Source organism: Branchiostoma lanceolatum, chromosome 1 (assembly GCF_035083965.1).
Source record: "Branchiostoma lanceolatum isolate klBraLanc5 chromosome 1, klBraLanc5.hap2, whole genome shotgun sequence".
Lineage (NCBI taxonomy): Eukaryota > Metazoa > Chordata > Leptocardii > Amphioxiformes > Branchiostomatidae > Branchiostoma > Branchiostoma lanceolatum.
The window spans coordinates 26,561,232-26,584,226 of record NC_089722.1 but is presented as its reverse complement, the minus strand read 5'-3'; the positions used below and the strand labels follow the sequence as shown (position 1 = coordinate 26,584,226).

The following is a 22,995-nucleotide window of genomic DNA, read 5'->3' as shown; positions in this document are numbered from 1 at the left end:
TACTAGGCGTGGAGATGGGAACAGGTAGTGGTTAGAATAGCAGCAAATGCAGTTCGTTTAGTGACAACCACCCCTAGCCCTGAAGGTTTGTTAGGAAGAAAAATTACAAAAAGGTGAACATTCCAATCTCCTAGCGAATCTTAAATTTTTTTCTGAATAAGGGCAATATTTTCGGTTAGGTCATTGATATTTACAATAAACAGCAGTGGTCCCAATAGGTTACCTTGTGGGACACCTGTACCAATCTTAGACCAAGGCGTTTGTCCTTGTCTATTTTTGGAATATATCTGATTGACTGTGCACATGTAATGATGTCGACATCAGAACGCAATGTAAGGGTCGATTTCAACATGATTTCCTCCCGAACTAAAGTACATTTCGCTGCGCTGATGATACCAGATTTGACCAGGCGTCTGGGTCGATAGTTGGACAATCTCAACAATGACACAAATACGTCGAACGCACATAATTTAACCGCATGTGCTTACACGATGTTTACACGTATTCCAGTTTTGAGGTAAACAAGAACACCATGTCGGAGATGGTACGACGCCTGAAACTGCCGTTGTGTTTGTTAAACCTGTCCTGACGGCCTTACCGTGTCACATGCGAACATCTTTAACCTAAATATTTGGATAAAAGCGCGTGTCGTTTATCTTGTATTACGTGGCCGTAACATACGGGAAACGATTAGTGCAAAATCTTTCTCTCCTTCTTTGTCTGATTTCTTCGAATAATTTATGCTATAGTTTCTGTTAGCTGTTTCTATCTACCGTACGACAAAGCCCATATTTTAGACAATGGGAGGATAGAATATCATTTTCAATTGTGCACTAGGACTACAAATGCGCGTATACCTTATGTATACTGTGGAACTAAAGGCCATTGTATTTTCTTTTGGAGTTAGAAAAAAGAAAACACGAGAATCTTGGAGTGGTTTTTGTCACTATTTCTATGACAGGTGTCAGTGGCCAATGTCACCACAACACTCCCAACCTTGTATCCTTCCACCATGTAAACACGCTCTACTTTTATCACAGTCTTTTAGGAATCTGCAGAGATGATCAGACATGCACACAAAGATAGAAGGGGCAGAAGGTATTCTGGAGATTGAAGTAATGGCTACACATTTTTATAACTTTGTTGATGAAGGAATGTGATACCGGAGAAGGGAGGTTAGCCACAGGAAATGTAGCCAGTTCGGGCGGCTGTACTTGACAAGCTATTTGGACTATGGGCACGTGCGGGGCATGCCGAGTTGGTGCCGTTCTTCCTCGTCCCGCGACCACGGGGCAGCTCTGGGGCTGACCTCAGCATACCAGGTCAGTGTTAGAGAGTTGCTGGGCTACAAGGCCGCTGAGTGCTTACGTGCTGAGTATAGTAGTACACGTATTTGTCCCAAAAAATATGATTACATTAGACCGTCTATAGTAAGGTAATCTCCAAGCAAATGTAGGGTACGGGTCAGCGCTTTTTAGGCTTTTTATACCTCTTTTTCGCGTAAAACACTGACCCGGACCCAATACCCTTTAAAACCCTCACGCCCTCTCTTTGCCAAAGCTACAAACTTTTTGACTTAGAAATCATAGAAAACTTACAGGTATAGACGAAAGTTCTGTTAGTTGAGTATATTCCAACAAGCATAAATCGTTTACAGCAACTAAGTTGCAGTACTACCTTGAATGGCCAGAGGGCTCTTCTCAGAGCACCAGAACATGCGCTTCGGCCGAGCCCAGGTTGCGTCTTTACTATGGCTTGCCACTTTTACACGAAAACATATATATGCCAAGAACCTCCATACCAAATTTCATGTTATTTGGCAAAATATAAGACCATGGCACCTTCTGGAAGATTGTTTGATCAAAAATGCAATAAGAACATGGACAAAGAACAATATCAACCAAAACAATTTATTTTCCTCTCCCTAAAAAAGTGCTGCAAAGATGAAATATTGACATATGCAGTACAATTTTTTGGTTATCTCCAAGCAGATGTAGGGTCCAGCTCAATCTTTTACAATTCTTTTGTGGCATTTTGTACATCTGTACATTCTAGTCTTCCTCCCAGGAGAAATCACGAACCACCACGAAGACATACAGAACACTGCAAAAACATGCATGGAACCTGTTTTGCCCTCCCTTTCACATTGTGAAGAACTCAAATAAAGAAATAAAGAAATGAAACACTGAAGCAGACCCTACATCTGCTTGGAGACTACTAGTCCTAGTACTGCTGTAGGTGATGCACTAGCTGTCTTGATCTTTGACTCTCCTGTAAATCTTTTCTTCCTTGCTTTCAGTCATTGCAGCAAAACGTGCCAGGGTGAAGAGAAAATCACTCAGTCTGGAAAAAAAATATGAAAATACAGTCATGGTGACAATTTTTGTCAAGACATGTTTACTGTCATAAAAATTCTGCTAAATTTGCAGACATGTCCTGGTTGAATTAGTACAAGCTAGCAAGTTATGAGTAAGGGTCCAGTTTTCATCTAAGACATTGCACTACACATGTAAAAGACACACTGTATATTTCTAATATTTCTGGAAGAACACATGATGAAGCCAAAATTGCCCTCCTACAATTCTCCTTAGTTGACTCCTTACTACTCATGCCTCACCTGTTGATGTATCTCCCTACTTCAGCATCCACATCACCTGAGCTGACCAGGGGCACTAGTCTGGAACAGGACAAGACACAAAGGCACAAGCTTCACAAATGAACATAATCAGTCCTGTTGTACAGCAGGCTTAGTGAGATATCAGATATACAAGCAGTATGTTGCCAGTTGGTTAGTCTCTAACATTCTGTTGGGATACAACATTTTTACTTCAATTTTTTTTTTCATAAACTTTGATAGTTTTCCATCGACTATACTTGGACAAGCTTTGGGCAAATCCACACATTCAAAATTGATGCTACTGCTCTAGTTATTCATCATGAGAAACGCTAAGGCAATAAATCTATTTCTATGTTATGTAACCTCAAATATTGAAAACCTAAGTTGGATCCAGACTAACCTTCTCTCGGTTCTTCTGCAGATAGCTCTGGCCATGTGGAGAGAAGCGCTGGTTTTACCTCCAGACTGGGAGGGAAAATACAATGACACAAGCAAGCAGTTAGACAATTTGACATTCGCTTCATTTATGTAAGTGTCCCAGCTTTGAAATGCATTCTGCTGAGTCAAGGAGACTTGTGCATATGAGACTGAGAGAGAGAAAGAGAGACAAAGATAAGTAGATTGATAGAGAGAGAGACGCACAGAGATAGAGTTAGGGAGACAGAGGGAGAGATAGGGAGAGGCAGCTCTAGACATAGAGAGAGACTGCAAAAGACGGTGAGAGAAACAGAGGATAGAGACAACTAGGGACAGAGGGCCAAAAATAGACAGAAACAGAGAGACACTCAGAGGCAGAATTAGTGAGAAACAGAGACAGATAAACAGAGAGAAAAACAGAGAGAGACAGAGAAACAGAGAGAGAAGTTGTTTGTTACTTCCATTTACAAATAATCGAATGGTCTGCCAACAGGAGTGCACATTATGCATGGTATAAACCCAGGACCATCTTACAGGCAGTATAAAGTTGGTGAGGGGAGGCAGCTGTTCTGTGTACTCATCAATCCATCGCTCCAGCTCCTCTACTGACCCAGAAGGGAATGCTGTACGGGCTGAAAAAATCCACAGAAAAAACACAAGAATCAGTATCAACTGTACATTGCAAGGTGACAGATGTAAACTTTCTTCTGTGTTACAAAAAAGTATAACCTTTTATAGATAGTCTGTTGTAGTTATGAAAATGACAAGTCAACAATAGCACAGTTCAGTTGAAAGGTATAACTACACATGCAAGGTGGTCTGCTGCAGTTTTATTAGGAACTGATAGAGAGCACTTTTGTATAACCTGACAGAAAAGTTGCTGCTAATTTTGGCTGTACAAGTTGTCAAGAACATGTTCTCTCACCTAGTTTTCTGTCCTGTGCCTTAGTCCGTGGTGTGGCAATGTTGGACCCCACATCTTGAAGTAAAGATTGGATCTGTAAACATCAGATTACAGTACCGTTAATTGTCATTGCCTAGGGCAAAAATATGCAAAAGAAATTCAACAAGAGAATTTCTCTCGATGTTATATTATGATTTGGCACAACTGATGATTACCTTTTCTAGCCTGTCCATAAACTGGTGACCAGCATCATGGCCAAACTCTCCAGCTACCCTGTTCCAAGGGAGGGGGGCATAAGTTGGAAGCTGCAATCTTTCCATGTGTAAAAGTAATGCTATGAAAATTGGCACAGAGGTCATATTGGCATAGCCAGATATCCTATTTTCTCCCTCAGGTTTCCCTATCAAGTCGACATCACCCATTGGAATATTTGGTACTTTAATAGGGACCTGTCGGAAAATGGATCCTAGGCTAAAATAGGCATATCTGTACATGTCTTGCATCCCATCTATCAAACTTACAAAGTGTTAAAAAAGCCTTAAATCTACAGGCAAATCAAGGCAATCTGTTATGGCAGACTTTACTCCCTTCATGCAAAGTAAGAAACACCCACAGACAAGAGAATAAAACATGAAATTCTTCACCCTATTGCACAGGAAAGCTCATCTGTTGTTCCTAGTGCTTCAAAGATGGTGTCATCTTTACTCCGTCTCTCCCCAGTAAATAAACTGGATCTTCCTACATGAAAACAAAAATCAACTACATGGTTCTTCTCATCAATACAATGTATATTCCTATCACAATTCTAAAGAAGTTTACCTAAAAAAATTCATACAAAGTAGAGGATGCTTCATGAAAGCTGATGATAGCACTACATCTTCATGACATGATACAGTATGATCAATCCATAATCAACATATCATTCATATTGATACTAATTTTAAAAAAAAATTAAATTTGGCTTGTTTTCAACCATGATAATTTACCTTTGTCACCAGTCCTTGTATAGATTTTCAGTTTCTTCTTTGTCTCTTCTTCCTTGCTAAACAATAGAAAAGACCCAGTTATGTTTAAAGGAGTAACCTTACTCATGCAAAATGTGTTGATGAACTGTAATTCAGGTGATTGACCTGTAAAGACCACTAAATTGATGAGTTCTAGCAAGGAGGTTTAATGGACATAATTCCATGGTTCAGCATTCATTATGCAATGAAAGGATGACTATAACACGTTACTGATATACTGTGGACTGATTCTTTGTCAACTTATTGTTATATTTATAGCATTTTGTTTACAGAATACAGGAATTGGGAACATTTCTTGGTTAATTCTTTTTAGTAATCATGCTTTCAATGCGAAATTGAATTGTGAGCAACTTATTAAATTCAACTAAAAATGACACATACTATCCCTCACACTGTACCAGAAAGTTATGTTGTCAAATTTCTGATCATCCGAAATCAATATCTCACCTCTGGTCCATAATTTTTCCGGTTTTCGCCCCGGATTTGTTCAATTTTGTCTCACAAAGTATGGCTTTAAAGACCTTTGCTCCACAGAGACTTGAACTTTGTGCTTGACCCAGAGACGTCAATCAAAACACATCGAGCAGATATTTTCCCAAACAGAACGGTTACGGCTTCATTTACTTTGTCCCGAGTATGCTAATGAATATTTGTCCCGAGTATGCTTAATGTTATGCAAATATCAGTCCCTTTATAAGAAATAGATAATGCTCCATGCTAAAGAAAGAAGCAGAAACAACAATGAAAATAAAGAAGAAAGGAGGATATAGGACAATAGAGGAGAGCACAGGAGAATATAGGAGAATATAGGAGAAAGCAGGAGAATGAAGGAGAAACCAGGAGAATATAGCAGAAAGCAGGAGAATGTAGGAGAAAGCAGGAGAATATAGGAGAACGCAGGAGAATGTAGGAGAAAGCATGAGAATGTAGGAGAAAGCAGGAGAATATAGGAGAACGCAGGAGAATGTAGGAGATAGCAGGAGATTGTAGGAGAAAGCAGGAGAATGAAGGAGAAAGCAGGAGAATATAGCAGAAAGCAGGAGAATATAGCAGAAAGCAGGAGAATGTAGGAGAAAGCAGGAGAATATAGGAGAACGCAGGAGAATATAGGAGAAAGCAGGAGAATGTAGGAGAAAGCAGGAGAATGTAGGAGAAAGCAGGAGAATGTAGGAGAAAGCAGGAGAATGAAGGAGAAACCAGGAGAATATAGCAGAAAGCAGGAGAATGTAGGAGAATGTGGGAGAATACAGCAGAAAGCAGGAGAATGTAGGAGAAAGCAGGAGAATGTAGGAGAAAGCAGGAGAGTGTAGGAGAAAGCAGGAGAATGTAGGAGAAAGCAGGAGAATGAAGGAGAAACCAGGAGAATATAGCAGAAAGCAGGAGAATGTAGGAGAAAGCAGGAGAATATAGGAGAACGCAGGAGAATGTAGGAGAAAGCATGAGAATGTAGGAGAAAGCAGGAGAATATAGGAGAACGCAGGAGAATGTAGGAGAAAGCAGGAGATTGTAGGAGAAAGCAGGAGAATGTAGGAGAAAGCAGGAGAATATAGCAGAAAGCAGGAGAATATAGCAGAAAGCAGGAGAATGTAGGAGAAAGCAGGAGAATATAGGAGAACGCAGGAGAATATAGGAGAAAGCAGGAGAATGTAGGAGAAAGCAGGAGAATGTAGGAGAAAGCAGGAGAATGTAGGAGAAAGCAGGAGAATGAAGGAGAAACCAGGAGAATGAAGCAGAAAGCAGGAGAATGTAGGAGAATGTGGGAGAATACAGCAGAAAGCAGGAGAATGTAGGAGAAAGCAGGAGAATGTAGGAGAAAGCAGAAGAGTGTAGGAGAAAGCAGGAGATTGTAGGAGAAAGCAGGAGAATGAAGGAGAAACCAGGAGAATATAGCAGAAAGCAGGAGAATGTAGGAGAAAGCAGGAGAATATAGGAGAAAGCAGGAGAATATAGGAGAAAGCAGGAGAATGTAGGAGAAAGCAGGAGAATGTAGGAGAAAGCAGGAGAATGAAGGAGAAACCAGGAGAATATAGCAGAAAGCAGGAGAATGTAGGAGAAAGCAGGAGAATACAGCAGAAGGCAGGAGAATGTAAGAAAAAGCAGGAGAATGTAGGAGAAAGCTGGAGAATGTAGAAGAAAGCAGAAGATTGTAGGACAAAGCAGGAGAATGTAGGAGAAAGCAGGAGAATATAGCAGAAAGCAGGAGAATATAGCAGAAAGCAGGAGAATGTAGGAGAATGTGGGAGAATACAGCAGAAAGCAGGAGAATGTAGGAGAAAGCAGGAGAATGTAGGAGAAAGCAGGAGAGTGTAGGAGAAAGCAGGAGATTGTAGGAGAAAGCAGGAGAATGAAGGAGAAACCAGGAGAATATAGCAGAAAGCAGGAGAATGTAGGAGAAAGCAGGAGAATGTAGGAGAAAGCAGGAGAATGTAGGAGAAAGCAGGAAAATATAGGAGAAAGCAGGAGAATATAGGAGAAAGCAGGAGAATACAGCAGAAAGCAGGAGAATGTAGGAGAAAGCAGGAGAATGTAGCAGAAAGCAGGAGAATATAGCAGAAAGCAGGAGAATATAGGAGAATGTAGGAGAAAGCAGGAGAATGTAGAAGAAACCAGGAGAATATAGGAGAAAGCAGGAGAATGTATGAGAAAGCAGGAGAATGCGAGAAAGCAGGAGAATATAGGATAAAGCGGGAGAACATAGGAGAAAGCAGGAGAATATAGGAGAAAGCAGGAGAATGTAGGAGAAAGCAGGAGAATGTAGGAGAAATCAGGAGAATATAGCAGAAAGCAGGAGAATATAGCAGAAAGCTGGAGAATATAGGAGAAAGCAGAAGAATGTAGGAGTAAGCAGTGAAACCTCTGCTTGGAGAATACACTGCTAGTACCTTGGGCACAAATGTGCAATAAAGGTCCTTCATTCAAGTCTATCTACTGTATATGCGGGGCGTATCATTAGACAATGATACTCATCTTCAACGCTATATTGACATCGTCTCCGTTTGAACTAGGCCTGTGTATCGAACGTTATCAATTTCCAAACGATGTGAACTGATTCTTATTTACTACATAAAAGCTTTTTTTACGATATACTCGTTATAGAAATATATGTCTGATTCAGTTGTGAGTGTCATGCATCTTGAACAGAGATATGAATAGCTCTACTAATTAAAGGATGAAATATTCAAAGCCATCAACTAACTATGATAGTTATTTGAAAACGCTTTCGAATATTAGTAGTCTAAAAAGTTTTAAAAGACGAAGGAAGCAGGTATGTTAGACCAAGGAGGTTAATTTTAACCTCCTTGGTTAGACCGAGGATGGTTAGACAAAGGTAACGTCTATATTAGGGTTGTCGGTATACCAAATGTATGAGTAGCCACAATTGTCAAGTACCTCCTTTACATGTTGAGTCCAGTTTTTCCTACGATTTTTCCCAGGTATATGTTGTTGTGACAGAAGTGCGTCTACTTGGAGAGGATGTGAGGAAATGTCTAGTTGTCTGAGTCGTAAGCCAGTATTTGACTATGCGGACTGAAACATCTAGATCGACTGGAAATATACCCAGCTCCGCTCTACATGCTACGTTACTTGAGCTTCTTTGGACACCAAGTATATTTTTACAAAATCTGTTTTGAATTATCTCGATAGGACACTTATCGTTCAGGTAATCCTTTCCCCAGATTTCGCAACCGTACAACATGATGGACTTTATACATGCGTTGTATATCCTTAACAGGGCCTTTGGAGACAATGGTGAGCGAATGAAATGTTTGAGACTGAAAATGGCTTTACGTGCTTTTTGTGATAATTGATTTTTGGCAAGAGAAAAACTTCTCGACGACGACAACATCAAACCTAAATAGCAATAAGAACTTGCTGTTTCAATACTCTCTGAACCAAGGAAAAAATTCACGTCCTTGAATAGGCATCCAGTTTTGTTAAAAATCACCACTTTTGTTTTTTTCTGATTCACTTGTTATTTCCATTTTGTGCAAAACATATTAAGTCTGTCTAAAGCACGTTGTAACCCTTCTTCGGTCTCTGAGAAAATCATCACGTCATCGGCATAAAGTAGACAAGAGACGAAAAGGTTGTGCAAAGTGGGAGGTACGCATTCGGGGTTATCTAACTCTTTGACAAGGTCATTAATAAATAGGTTGAAAAGTGTAGGGCTGAGATTACAGCCCTGCTTTACACCTCTGTCTGTGTCGAATAAAGGAGTGAGACCTGTGGAAGTTTTGATGCACGTCTGGGAGTTAGAATACATGGATTTGATTAATTCATAGAATTTTCCACCTATCCCTGAGCTGAGTATTTTATAGCGAAGGCCTTCTCTCCAAACACTATCGAAAGCTTTCCTGAAGTCGACAAAACAAGCATATAGCCGTTTATTGGAATTAACGTATTTAGATATTAAGGAGTCAACAACGAAAAGGTTATCTCGTGTTCCAAAATTCTTTCAAAATCCTGATTGGTTTGGGGAGAGAAGTGAATGCGCGTCTAAATAATTAGAGAGGCGGGTGTTCATTATTGTGGTAAACAATTTGGCTAGGCAGCTCGTTACAGAAATTCCTCTGTAATTATTCAGGTCCTCTTTAGAGCCTCCTTTGTGAAGTGGCACGATGTGGCTTTCGCACCATTGTTTAGGGAAGTGGCCTGATGACATGATTAGGTTGAATAAAATTGCTAACGGCTTTGTTAGAACATGTGCGGCACATTTCAACATTTCGTTTAATATAAGATCATTGCCTGAGGCTTTACCATTCTTTAATTGTGAGATTGCTTGATTGATTTCGCTTGCTTGTATTACTGTATCCAAAGGGTTGTGTCTTGACAGTTCGGTTTCCATTTCATTCAGTTTATTTTCAATGTGAATATGGAAGCTGTTGTTTGTTTTGGGTAAGTTGGATTTTTCATCACTTCCATACAACTGTTTGAAGTATGTATGGAGAGCTTGACTGTCCACTGCTTCCTCAGTGGATACACGATCAGTTGTTTTAAATTGTTTGATTAGTTGCCAAAATGTTGAAGGATTGTTGCCGGTTTGGGAATTAAGCTGTTGTAGAATATTGTCTTTGTATGACCTTTTCGTTTTTCTAATAAGTCGAGTGTAATCTTTTTTCATTTTGAAGTACTTGCCTCTAATGAAAGGGTCACGGGAGTTTTTTGAAAGTAATTTACCAAGATTGTTTAGGTTACGTCTGGCCGTTGCACGATAATTATGCATAGAGTGCAGACAGAAACGTCCTGATGGGCGAACAGAATGGGCCAGGTCATTGTACAAAATACTAGTATTGGCTGAAATAGATGTTTGCTAAACAAGGACAGTGCTGCCTGAACATTCTTTCGTTAAGCGAAGAAGAAGGGATTTTACAATGAAAGTGAGTTGTGGGGCAGTGCTCCTAGACATACGTTATGCATTCAGCCGGCAGGTGTCTCCACAAGTCCCCTTTTATGTAAAGGAGAGCGAATGATACTCAACATGATTCTACCCCGCGAGACGAAAGATGAATGTGTAGCACTAGTATAGCCTGGAATCCAAACCTATTATAGCTCCAAAGTCTCTCTCCGCAAATACTATTTGCGGAGAGAGACTCGGGAGCTATGATAGGTTTGGATTCAAGGCTATAGTACTAGTAAGTGTCTGGCATAAATGTGCACCTAGAGTTACAAAAGCATACACGCTGTTCCACATATATAGTAGCGCTATGACTTTTCTGTACACACTTACATGGTCACAACAAGATTAGCCCTAAGAGAGAATTTTCGGGCAGCTTTGTCTTGATTAACCCTTCAAATCAAGCAAGCGACGTCGACGAATAAGAGTTGTCTGAAAGTGGCAAAATAAAACAAAACATGGCTTTTCCGCTAGTTTGGTTTTAGTATGGGCTTTATACATCGGTTAGTGTTGTTGCACTCTGTGGGGACAAGAGTTAACACCGTAGGTCAAGAATACACTTTGCGATTCGAAACTACATTGTACCTCCTTTTATCATGTTGACGAAAGACTGATTTGAATTTAGGATTGCAGTTATGATATTGCCACAATAAAAGTTTTCAACAAATGTTCAAGGTCAATCGTTGCCATCATACATTGACCCCTCTCAACAAAGTAAACCTAACAGATTCTTACTAGTATTTCCAAGGAGGTTTCATATAACATCTTAAATTCACGATCCTCTGACCCTCTAATTCTAAAAGACACACCTATTAGCAGTCTATTCTGGGCCCATGATCTCGTTCTCCTGTCAAAATCGGAGGCAGGCCTAAAAGAATGTCTAAATACACTTGATCAATTTTGCTCTATCTGGAAACTATCAATAAATGAAAATAAAACTAAAGTTATGATATTCTCCAAAAATGGACGAACTAACAACCAACATTCTCCGTATACACTACAAGGCCGCAAAATTGACATCACAACCTCCTACACATACCTAGGGGTTGATTTCACCCCGCCAGGTTCATTTAACCGTGCCACCAAAAAGCTCTTCGTGCGTCATTCAAATTAAAATCTCTGCTGTCAACAAATTTTAACCCATCTATTTCGCTCGCCCTTGACCTTTTTAACAGCTGCATCAAACCGATTTTATTGTACTGCAGTGAGGTTCTCGGAACAAATGCACAAGGTAGAGACCTTATTTTCCATGGAATAAAAGAATATCAAAATGAAATTACCAGAGTATCAATAGCTAAGACCCTCAATACGATATTGGGACCAGAAAACATCACATCATTAACTCACATCATTAGAGCTTCCCGAATCATCAAAAAATCAGACCCTTCCCCTACCTGCCCCGTTCTTGTTCGTTTTGAAAAATACAGCGACAAGCTGAATATTATTTATCAATCAAACTTGCTGAAGGAAAATAATGTAACACTTGAGCAGCCAACAATATCCTACGAAAATCCCGACTTAGAGTTTGTACTCTTGAACTTTTACAAAATTTTACTTGGCGTACCCAAAAGTTCTGTTAACGCCGCAGTCAGGGGCGAACTAGGAGTATTCCCACTATATATCGATTCACAAACACAGTTGATAAAATACTGGCTCAGATTATATAATCTGCCGAATGACAGACTTGTAAAGAAAGCATATGATACTTCTGTTGAGCTACAACAAGACTGGGCTGTCCATGTACAAGACATGTTATGTAGACATGGCTTCCAAAATGTTTGGCTTAATCCTGCTGTTAGTGCCAACCATTTTGGAGTCATCTTCAAGAATCGTTTGAAAGACACATTTCTCTCGGGCTGGAGACAAGAAATAAAGAGCATGAACAAACTCAGCACTTATTGCAAAATTAAAAAACAATTCTGTTTTGAAAACTATCTTTCATCCATCCAAAGCAAATCTGTTAGAAATAGCATAACGAGACTGAGGATTAGTGCCCACTCTTTACAAATTGAAAAGGGCCGACACCTCAACACGCCAGCCAAAGAGAGACTGTGTCCAACATGCCATAATGATATTGAAAATGAATTTCACTTCATTATGGACTGTCCAACCTATGCCGATGACCGACAAAAATTGTTACAATCTATTGTATGTACATCCGACACAATATCCGCACCTAACAGGACAGATATATTTAATATGATACTATCATGCCCTGTTCATATATCCACCTATGTAGGCAAATTTGTATATAACTGTGTACAAAAACGAGACAATATCATACATTCCGGACACAGCATACTGTTACCAACATTATATTGTATTCTAGAGCGTTAGCATGTACATTGTTTTATAGACTATTTTACTGTTAGTCATAGATTAGATTAGTTCTCTATATCTGTCAACAATTAGCAATAGCTTAATTACCATGCACGTAAGTTGCCATACATTGTACCAGCTACAATTGTCGTGCAATAAAGTTCTTCATAAAACCTCCTTGGTATTTCTTGTGATTTCAAACCTACATTCTCCTGGTTTCTCCTACACTCCCCTGGTTTCTGCTATATTCTCCTGCTTTCAGATGCTATATTCTCCTGCTTTCTGCTATATTCTCCTGGTTTCTCCTACATTCTCCTGGTTTCTCCTACATTCTCCTGCTTTCTCCTACATTCTCCTGCTTTCTCCTATATTCTCCTGCTTTCTGCCATATTCTCCTGCTTTCTGCTATATTCTCCTGCTTTCTGATATATTCTCCTGCTTTCTACTACATTCTCCTGCTTACTCCTATATTCTCCTGGTTTCTCCTACATTCTCCTGCTTTCTCCTACACTCTCCTGCTTTCTCTCGCATTCTCCTTCTTACTCCTACATTCTCCTGCTTTCTCCTACATTGTCCTGCTTTCTCCTACATTCTCCTGCTTTCTGCTATATTCTCCTGCGTTCTCCCATATTCTCCTACATTCTCCTGGTTTCTCCTACATTCTCCTGCTTTCTGCTATATTCTCCTGCTTTCTGCTATATTCTCCTGCTTTCTGCTATATTCTTCTGCTTTCTCCTACATTCTCCTGCTTTCTGCTATATTCTCCTTCTTTCTGCTATATTCTCCTGCTTTCTGCTATATTCTCCTGCTTTCTCCAACATTCTCCTGCTTTCTCCTACATTCTCCTGCTTTCTCCTACTTTCTTCTGCTTTCTCCTATATTCTCCTGTGTTCTCCTATATTCTCCTGCTTTCTCCTACATTCTCCTGCTTTCTCCTACTTTCTTCTGCTTTCTCCTATATTCTCCTGCTTTCTCCTACATTCTCATGCTTTGTCCTACATTCTCCTGCTTTCTGCTATATTCTCCTGCTTTCTCCTACATTCTCCTGCTTTCTCCTATATTCTCCTGCGTTCTCCTATATTCTCCTGCGTTCTTCTATAATCTCCTATATTCTCCTACATTCTCCTGCTTTCTGCTATATTCTCCTGCTTTCTGCTATATTCTCCTGGTTTCTCCTTCATTCTCCTGCTTTCTCCTACAATCTCCTGCATTCTTCTACATTCTCCTGCTTTCTCCTACATTCACCTGCTTTCTCCTACATTCTCCTGCTTTCTGCTGTATTCTCCTGCTTTCTCCTACATTCTCCTGCTTTTTGCTATATTCTCCTGGTTTCTCCTTCATTCTCCTGCTTTCTCCTACATTCTCCTGCTTTCTCCAAAATTCTCCTGCTTTCTCCTACACTCTCCTGCTTTCTCCTTTATTCTCCTGCTTTCTCCTATATTCTCCTGCTTTCTCCTACATTCTCCTGCTTTCTGCTATATTCTCTTGCTTTCTGCTGTATTCTCCTGCTTTCTCCCACATTCTCCTGCATTCTCCTACATTCTCCTGCTTTCTGCTATATTCTCCTGCTTTCTCCTTCATTCTCCTGCTTTCTCCTACATTCTCCTGCTTTCTCCTACATTCTCCTACATTCTCCTGCTTTCTCCTATGTTCTCCTGCGTTCTCCTACATTCTCCTGCTTTCTCCTACATTCTCCTGCTTTCTGCTATATTCTCCTGCTTTCTCCTACATTCTCCTGCTTTCTCCTACATTCTCCTGCTTTCTGCTATATTCTCCTGGTTTCTCCTTCATTCCCCTGCTTTCTCCTACAATCTCCTGCTTTTTTCTACATTCTCCTGCTTTCTCCTACATTCTCCTGCTTTCTCCTACATTCTCCTGCTTTCTGCTGTATTCTCCCACATTCTCCTACATTCTCCCATATTCTCCTACATTCTCCTGCTTTCTGCTATATTCTCCTGGTTTCTCCTTCATTCTCCTGCTTTCTCCTACATTCTCCTGCTTTCTCCTACATTCTCCTGCTTTCTGCTGTATTCTCCTGCTTACTCCTACATTCTCCTGCTTTCTGCTATATTCTCCTGCTTTCTCCTTCATTCTCCTACTTTCTCCTACATTCTCCTGCTTTCTCCTACATTCTCCTACATTCTCCTGCTTTCTCCTACATTCTCCTGCTTTCTGCTATATTCTCCTGGTTTCTCCTTCATTCCCCTGCTTTCTCCTACAATCTCCTGCTTTTTTCTACATTCTCCTGCTTTCTCCTACATTCTCCTGCTTTCTCCTACATTCTCCTGCTTTTTGCTATATTCTCCTGGTTTCTCCTTCATTCTCCTGCTTTCTCCTACAATCTCCTGCTTTCTTCTACATTCTCCTGCTTTCTCCTACATTCTCCTGCTTTCTCCTACATTCTCCTGCTTTCTGCTGTATTCTCCTGCTTACTCCTACATTCTCCTGCTTTCTGCTATATTCTCCTGCTTTCTCCTTCATTCTCCTGCTTTCTCCTACATTCTCCTGCTTTCTCCTACATTCTCCTACATTCTCCTGCTTTCTCCTACATTCTCCTACATTCTCCTGCTTTCTCCTACATTCTCCTGCTTTCTGCTATATTCTCCTGGTTTCTCCTTCATTCCCCTGCTTTCTCCTACAATCTCCTGCTTTTTTCTACATTCTCCTGCTTTCTGCTAAATTCTCCTGCTTTCTTCTTCATTCTCCTGCTTTCTCCTACATTCTCCTGCTTTCTCCTATATTCTCCTGCTTTCTCCTACATTCTCCTGCTTTCTGCTATATTCTCCTGCTTTCTGCTATATTCTCCTGCTTTCTCCTACATTATCCTGCTTTCTCCTACATTCTCCTGCTTTTTGCTATATTCTCCTGGTTTCTCATTCATTCTCCTGCTTTCTCCTACAATCTCCTGCTTTCTTCTACATTCTCCTGCTTTCTCCTACATTCTCCTGCTTTCTCCTACATTCTCCTGCTTTCTGCTGTATTCTCCTGCTTACTCCTACATTCTCCTGCTTTCTGCTATATTCTCCTGGTTTCTCCTTCATTCCCCTGCTTTCTCCTACAATCTCCTGCTTTTTTCTACATTCTCCTGCTTTCTCCTACATTCTCCTGCTTTCTCCTACATTCTCCTGCTTTCTGCTGTATTCTCCCACATTCTCCTACATTCTCCCATATTCTCCTACATTCTCCTGCTTTCTGCTATATTCTCCTGGTTTCTCCTTCATTCTCCTGCTTTCTCCTACATTCTCCTGCTTTCTCCTACATTCTCCTGCTTTCTCCTACATTCTCCTGCTTTCTCCTATATTCTCCTGCTTTCTCCTTCATTCTCCTGCTTTCTGCTATATTCTCCTGCTTTCTGCTATATTCTCCTGCTTTCTCCTACATTATCCTGCTTTCTCCTACATTCTCCTGCTTTTTGCTATATTCTCCTGGTTTCTCATTCATTCTTCGCTTTCTCCTACAATCTCCTGCTTTCTTCTACATTCTCCTGCTTTCTCCTACATTCTCCTGCTTTCTCCTACATTCTCCTGCTTTCTGCTGTATTCTCCTGCTTACTCCTACATTCTCCTGCTTTCTGCTATATTCTCCTGCTTTCTCCTTCATTCTCCTGCTTTCTCCTACATTCTCCTGCTTTCTCCTACATTCTCCTGCTATCTCCTACATTCTCCTGCTTTCTGCTATATTCTCCTGGTTTCTCCTTCATTCCCCTGCTTTCTCCTACAATCTCCTGCTTTTTTCTACATTCTCCTGCTTTCTCCTACAATCTCCTGCTTTCTCCTACATTCTCCTGCTTTTTGCTATATTCTCCTGGTTTCTCCTTCATTCTCCTGCTTTCTCCTACAATCTCCTGCTTTCTTCTACATTCTCCTGCTTTCTCCTACATTCTCCTGCTTTCTCCTACATTCTCCTGCTTTCTGCTGTACTCTCCTGCTTACTCCTACATTCTCCTGCTTTCTGCTATATTCTCCTGCTTTCTCCTTCATTCTCCTGCTTTCTCCTACATTCTCCTGCTTTCTCCTACATTCTCCTACATTCTCCTGCTTTCTCCTACATTCTCCTGCTTTCTGCTATATTCTCCTGGTTTCTCCTTCATTCCCCTGCTTTCTCCTACAATCTCCTGCTTTTTTCTACATTCTCCTGCTTTCTGCTATATTCTCCTGCTTTCTCCTTCATTCTCCTGCTTTCTCCTACATTCTCCTGCTTTCTCCTACATTCTCCTGCTTTCTCCTACATTCTCTGCTTTCTCCTACATTCTCCTGCGTTCTCCTATATTCTTCTGCTTTCTCCTACATTCTCCTGCTTTCCGCTATATTCTCCTGCTTTCTGCTATATTCTCCTGCTTTCTCCTACATTCTCCTGCTTTCTCCTACATTCTCCTGCTTTTTGCTATATTCTCCTGGTTTCTCCTTCATTCTCCTGCTTTCTCCTACAATCTCCTGCTTTCTTCTACATTCTCCTGCTTTCTCCTACATTCTCCTGCTTTCTCCTACATTCTCCTGCTTTCTGCTATATTCTCCTGCTTTCTCCTACAATCTCCTGCTTTCTTCTACATTCTCCTGCTTTCTGCTACATTCTCCTGCTTTCTCCTACATTCTCCTGCTTTTTGCTATATTCTCCTGGTTTCTCCTTCATTCTCCTGCTTTCTCCTACAATCTCCTGCTTTCTTCTACATTCTCCTGCTTTCTCCTACATTCTCCTGCTTTCTCCTACATTCTCCTGCTTTCTGCTATATTCTCCTGCTTTCTCCTTCATTCTCCTGCTTTCTCCTACATTCTCCTGCTTTCTCCTACATTCTCCTACATTCTCCTGCTTTCTCCTACATTCTCCTGCTTTCTGCTATATTCTCCTGGTTTCTCCTTCATTCCCCTGCTTTCTCCTACAATCTCCTGCTTTTTTCTACATTCTCCTGCTTTCTCCTACATTCTCCTGCTTTCTCCTACATTCTCCTGCTTTCTGCTGTATTCTCCCACATTCTCCTACATTCTCCTGCTTTCTGCTATATTCTCCTGCTTTCTCCTACAATCTCCTGCTTTCTGCTATATTCTCCTGCTTTCTCCTTCCTTCTCCTGCTTTCTCCTACAATCTCCTGCTTTCTTCTACATTCTCCTGCTTTCTCCTACATTCTCCTGCTTTCTCCTACATTCTCCTGCTTTCTGCTGTATTCTCCTGCTTACTCCTACATTCTCCTGCTTTCTGCTATATTCTCCTGGTTTCTCCTTCATTCTCCTGCTTTCTCCTACAATCTCCTGCTTTCTTCTACATTCTCCTGCTTTCTCCTACATTCTCCTGCTTTCTCCTACATTCTCCTGCTTTCTGCTGTATTCTCCCACATTCTCCTACATTCTCCCATATTCTCCTACATTCTCCTGCTTTCTGCTATATTCTCCTGGTTTCTCCTTCATTCTCCTGCTTTCTCCTACATTCTCCTGCTTTCTCCTACATTCTCCTGCTTTCTCCTACATTCTCCTGCTTTCTCCTATATTCTCCTGCTTTCTCCTTCATTCTCCTGCTTTCTGCTATATTCTCCTGCTTTCTGCTATATTCTCCTGCTTTCTCCTACATTATCCTGCTTTCTCCTACATTCTCCTGCTTTTTGCTATATTCTCCTGGTTTCTCATTCATTCTCCTGCTTTCTCCTACAATCTCCTGCTTTCTTCTACATTCTCCTGCTTTCTCCTACATTCTCCTGCTTTCTCCTACATTCTCCTGCTTTCTGCTGTATTCTCCTGCTTACTCCTACATTCTCCTGCTTTCTGCTATATTCTCCTGCTTTCTCCTTCATTCTCCTGCTTTCTCCTACATTCTCCTGCTTTCTCCTACATTCTCCTGCTATCTCCTACATTCTCCTGCTTTCTGCTATATTCTCCTGGTTTCTCCTTCATTCCCCTGCTTTCTCCTACAATCTCCTGCTTTTTTCTACATTCTCCTGCTTTCTCCTACAATCTCCTGCTTTCTCCTACATTCTCCTGCTTTTTGCTATATTCTCCTGGTTTCTCCTTCATTCTCCTGCTTTCTCCTACAATCTCCTGCTTTCTTCTACATTCTCCTGCTTTCTCCTACATTCTCCTGCTTTCTCCTACATTCTCCTGCTTTCTGCTGTACTCTCCTGCTTACTCCTACATTCTCCTGCTTTCTGCTATATTCTCCTGCTTTCTCCTTCATTCTCCTGCTTTCTCCTACATTCTCCTGCTTTCTCCTACATTCTCCTACATTCTCCTGCTTTCTCCTACATTCTCCTGCTTTCTGCTATATTCTCCTGGTTTCTCCTTCATTCCCCTGCTTTCTCCTACAATCTCCTGCTTTTTTCTACATTCTCCTGCTTTCTGCTATATTCTCCTGCTTTCTCCTTCATTCTCCTGCTTTCTCCTACATTCTCCTGCTTTCTCCTACATTCTCCTGCTTTCTCCTACATTCTCTGCTTTCTCCTACATTCTCCTGCGTTCTCCTATATTCTTCTGCTTTCTCCTACATTCTCCTGCTTTCCGCTATATTCTCCTGCTTTCTGCTATATTCTCCTGCTTTCTCCTACATTCTCCTGCTTTCTCCTACATTCTCCTGCTTTTTGCTATATTCTCCTGGTTTCTCCTTCATTCTCCTGCTTTCTCCTACAATCTCCTGCTTTCTTCTACATTCTCCTGCTTTCTCCTACATTCTCCTGCTTTCTCCTACATTCTCCTGCTTTCTGCTATATTCTCCTGCTTTCTCCTACAATCTCCTGCTTTCTTCTACATTCTCCTGCTTTCTGCTACATTCTCCTGCTTTCTCCTACATTCTCCTGCTTTTTGCTATATTCTCCTGGTTTCTCCTTCATTCTCCTGCTTTCTCCTACAATCTCCTGCTTTCTTCTACATTCTCCTGCTTTCTCCTACATTCTCCTGCTTTCTCCTACATTCTCCTGCTTTCTGCTATATTCTCCTGCTTTCTCCTTCATTCTCCTGCTTTCTCCTACATTCTCCTGCTTTCTCCTACATTCTCCTACATTCTCCTGCTTTCTCCTACATTCTCCTGCTTTCTGCTATATTCTCCTGGTTTCTCCTTCATTCCCCTGCTTTCTCCTACAATCTCCTGCTTTTTTCTACATTCTCCTGCTTTCTCCTACATTCTCCTGCTTTCTCCTACATTCTCCTGCTTTCTGCTGTATTCTCCCACATTCTCCTACATTCTCCTGCTTTCTGCTATATTCTCCTGCTTTCTCCTACAATCTCCTGCTTTCTGCTATATTCTCCTGCTTTCTCCTTCCTTCTCCTGCTTTCTCCTACAATCTCCTGCTTTCTTCTACATTCTCCTGCTTTCTCCTACATTCTCCTGCTTTCTCCTACATTCTCCTGCTTTCTGCTGTATTCTCCTGCTTACTCCTACATTCTCCTGCTTTCTGCTATATTCTCCTGGTTTCTCCTTCATTCTCCTGCTTTCTCCTACAATCTCCTGCTTTCTTCTACATTCTCCTGCTTTCTCCTACATTCTCCTGCTTTCTGCTGTATTCTCCCACATTCTCCTACATTCTCCTGCTTTCTGCTATATTCTCCTGGTTTCTCCTTCATTCTCCTGCTTTCTCCTACATTCTCCTGGTTTCTCCTTCATTCTTCTGCTTTCTCCTACATTCTCCTGCTTTCTCCTATATTCTCCTGCGTTCTCCTATATTCTCCTGCTTTCTTCTACATTCTCCTGCTTTCTGCTATATTCTCCTGCTTTCTGCTATATTCTCCTGCTTTCTCCTACATTCTCCTGCTTTCTCCTACATTCTCCTGCTTTCTCCTACATTCTCCTGCTTTCTCCTACATTCTCCTGCGTTCTCCTATATTTTCCTGCGTTCTCCTATATTCTCCTGCTTTCTCCTACATTCTCCTGCTTTCTGCTATATTCTCCTGCTTTCTCCTACATTCTCCTGCTTTCTCCTACATTCTCCTGCTTTTTGCTATATTCTCCTGGTTTCTCCTTCATTCTCCTGCTTTCTCCTACAATCTCCTGCTTTCTTCTACATTCTCCTGCTTTCTCCTACATTCTCCTGCTTTCTCCTACATTCTCCTGCTTTCTGCTGTATTCTCCTGCTTACTCCTACATTCTCCTGCTTTCTGCTATATTCTCCTGCTTTCTCCTTCATTCTCCTGCTTTCTCCTACATTCTCCTGCTTTCTCCTACATTCTCCTGCTTTCTCCTATATTCTCCTTCGTTCTCCTATATTCTCCTGCTTTCTCCTACATTCTCCTGCTTTCTGCTGCTTTCTCCTACATTCTCCTACATTCTCCTGCTTTCTCCTACATTCTCCTGCTTTCTGCTATATTCTCCTGGTTTCTCCTTCATTCTCCTGCTTTCTCCTACAATCTCCTGCTTTCTTCTACATTCTCCTGCTTTCTCCTACATTCTCCTGCTTTCTCCTACATTCTCCTGCTTTCTGCTGTATTCTCCCACATTCTCCTACATTCTCCTGCTTTCTGCTATATTCTCCTGGTTTCTCCTTCATTCTCCTGCTTTCTCCTACATTCTCCTGGTTTCTCCTTCATTCTCCTGCTTTCTCCTACATTCTCCTGCTTTCTCCTATATTCTCCTGCTTTCTCCTATATTCTCCTGCTTTCTTCTACATTCTCCTGCTTTCTGCTATATTCTCCTGCTTTCTGCTATATTCTCCTGCTTTCTCCTACATTCTCCTGCTTTCTCCTACATTCTCCTGCTTTCTGCTATATTCTCCTGCTTTCTCCTACATTCTCCTGCTTTCTGCTATATTCTCCTGCTTTCTCCTACATTCTCCTGCTTTCTCCTACATTCTCCTGCTTTCTGCTATATTCTCCTGCTTTCTCCTACATTCTCCTGCTTTCTCCTACATTCTCCTGCTTTCTCCTACATTCTCCTGCGTTCTCCTATATTTTCCTGCGTTCTCCTATATTCTCCTGCTTTCTCCTACATTCTCCTGCTTTCTGCTATATTCTCCTGCTTTCTCCTACATTCTCCTGCTTTCTCCTACATTCTCCTGCTTTTTGCTATATTCTCCTGGTTTCTCCTTCATTCTCCTGCTTTCTCCTACAATCTCCTGCTTTCTTCTACATTCTCCTGCTTTCTCCTACATTCTCCTGCTTTCTCCTACATTCTCCTGCTTTCTGCTGTATTCTCCTGCTTACTCCTACATTCTCCTGCTTTCTGCTATATTCTCCTGCTTTCTCCTTCATTCTCCTGCTTTCTCCTACATTCTCCTGCTTTCTCCTACATTCTCATGCTTTCTCCTATATTCTCCTTCGTTCTCCTATATTCTCCTGCTTTCTCCTACATTCTCCTGCTTTCTGCTGCTTTCTCCTACATTCTCCTACATTCTCCTGCTTTCTCCTACATTCTCCTGCTTTCTGCTATATTCTCCTGGTTTCTCCTTCATTCTCCTGCTTTCTCCTACAATCTCCTGCTTTCTTCTACATTCTCCTGCTTTCTCCTACATTCTCCTGCTTTCTCCTACATTCTCCTGCTTTCTGCTGTATTCTCCCACATTCTCCTACATTCTCCTGCTTTCTGCTATATTCTCCTGGTTTCTCCTTCATTCTCCTGCTTTCTCCTACATTCTCCTGGTTTCTCCTTCATTCTCCTGCTTTCTCCTATATTCTCCTGCTTTCTCCTATATTCTCCTGCGTTCTCCTATATTCTCCTGCTTTCTTCTACATTCTCCTGCTTTCTGCTATATTCTCCTGCTTTCTGCTATATTCTCCTGCTTTCTCCTACATTCTCCTGCTTTCTCCTACATTCTCCTGCTTTCTGCTATATTCTCCTGCTTTCTCCTACATTCTCCTGCTTTCTGCTATATTCTCCTGGTTTCTCCTTCATTCTCCTGCTTTCTCCTATATTCTCCTATATTGTCCTGTGCTCTCCTCTACTGTCCTATATCCTCCTTTCTTCTTGATTTTCATTGTTGTTTCTGCTTCTTTCTTTAGCATGGAGCGTTATCTATTTCTTATAAAGAGACTGATATTTGCATAACATTAAGCATACTCGGGACAAATACTCATTAGCATACTCGGGACAAAGTAAATGAAGCCGTTACCAACAGAACGCCCTCGTTCACCTGCCCCCCTCCCAACATCCCACAATAAACACGAAAAATCCCAACCTACCTGCAGTAATACCGCCAGCACATCGGTGATACTGTTTTCTCTATTCTAGCGGACTGTGGCAGCAGCCTTGTCAAACATATTGACCGTTGAATAACCTGTTTAAACAACATTTTGCACGTCGTGTCTGTGGTAAACTAACTCTCCTAAAGGTCAGAGGTGATCAGAGTAGTTCACTACGCAAAAGGGGGTTTAAGAATAACCAATAGAAAATGTATATACACGGTATGAATTAT

The 22,995-nt window shown here is 41.1% G+C and overlaps 1 protein-coding gene across 2 annotated transcripts; it reads right to left on the bottom strand.

Moving 5' to 3' along the window:
• Positions 1-1,896: 1,896 nt before the first annotated feature.
• LOC136445427 (corrinoid adenosyltransferase MMAB-like) lies at positions 1,897-22,941 on the bottom strand. 2 transcript variants are annotated; one of them, XM_066443439.1, is made up of 9 exons: positions 22,763-22,941; positions 4,925-4,980; positions 4,583-4,676; positions 4,154-4,211; positions 3,960-4,032; positions 3,569-3,666; positions 3,018-3,082; positions 2,618-2,677; positions 1,897-2,343 (listed from the first exon to the last, which is right to left on the bottom strand). In XM_066443439.1, the coding sequence occupies exons 1-9, from the start codon at positions 22,870-22,872 to the stop codon at positions 2,247-2,249; spliced, it is 711 nt and encodes a 236-aa protein (XP_066299536.1). In that variant the 5' UTR covers positions 22,873-22,941; the 3' UTR covers positions 1,897-2,246. The 2 variants fall into 2 exon arrangements, with proteins under 2 accessions (XP_066299536.1, XP_066299545.1); XM_066443448.1 differs by lacking the exon at positions 22,763-22,941 and adding an exon at positions 5,411-5,437.
• Between the last annotated feature and the right edge of the window lie 54 nt (positions 22,942-22,995).

Excerpts from the sequence above, each read along its gene's own strand:
- LOC136445427 (XM_066443439.1), bottom strand. The coding sequence starts at position 22,872 with ATGTTGTTTAAACAGGTTATTCAACGGTCAATATGTTTGACAAGGCTG. Across the intron at positions 4,033-4,153 it reads TTATGGACAGGCTAGAAAAG|ATCCAATCTTTACTTCAAGA; the intron begins GTAATCATCAGT and ends TGATGTTTACAG. Across the intron at positions 2,678-3,017 it reads TGCAGAAGAACCGAGAGAAG|ACTAGTGCCCCTGGTCAGCT; the intron begins GTTAGTCTGGAT and ends GTCCTGTTCCAG.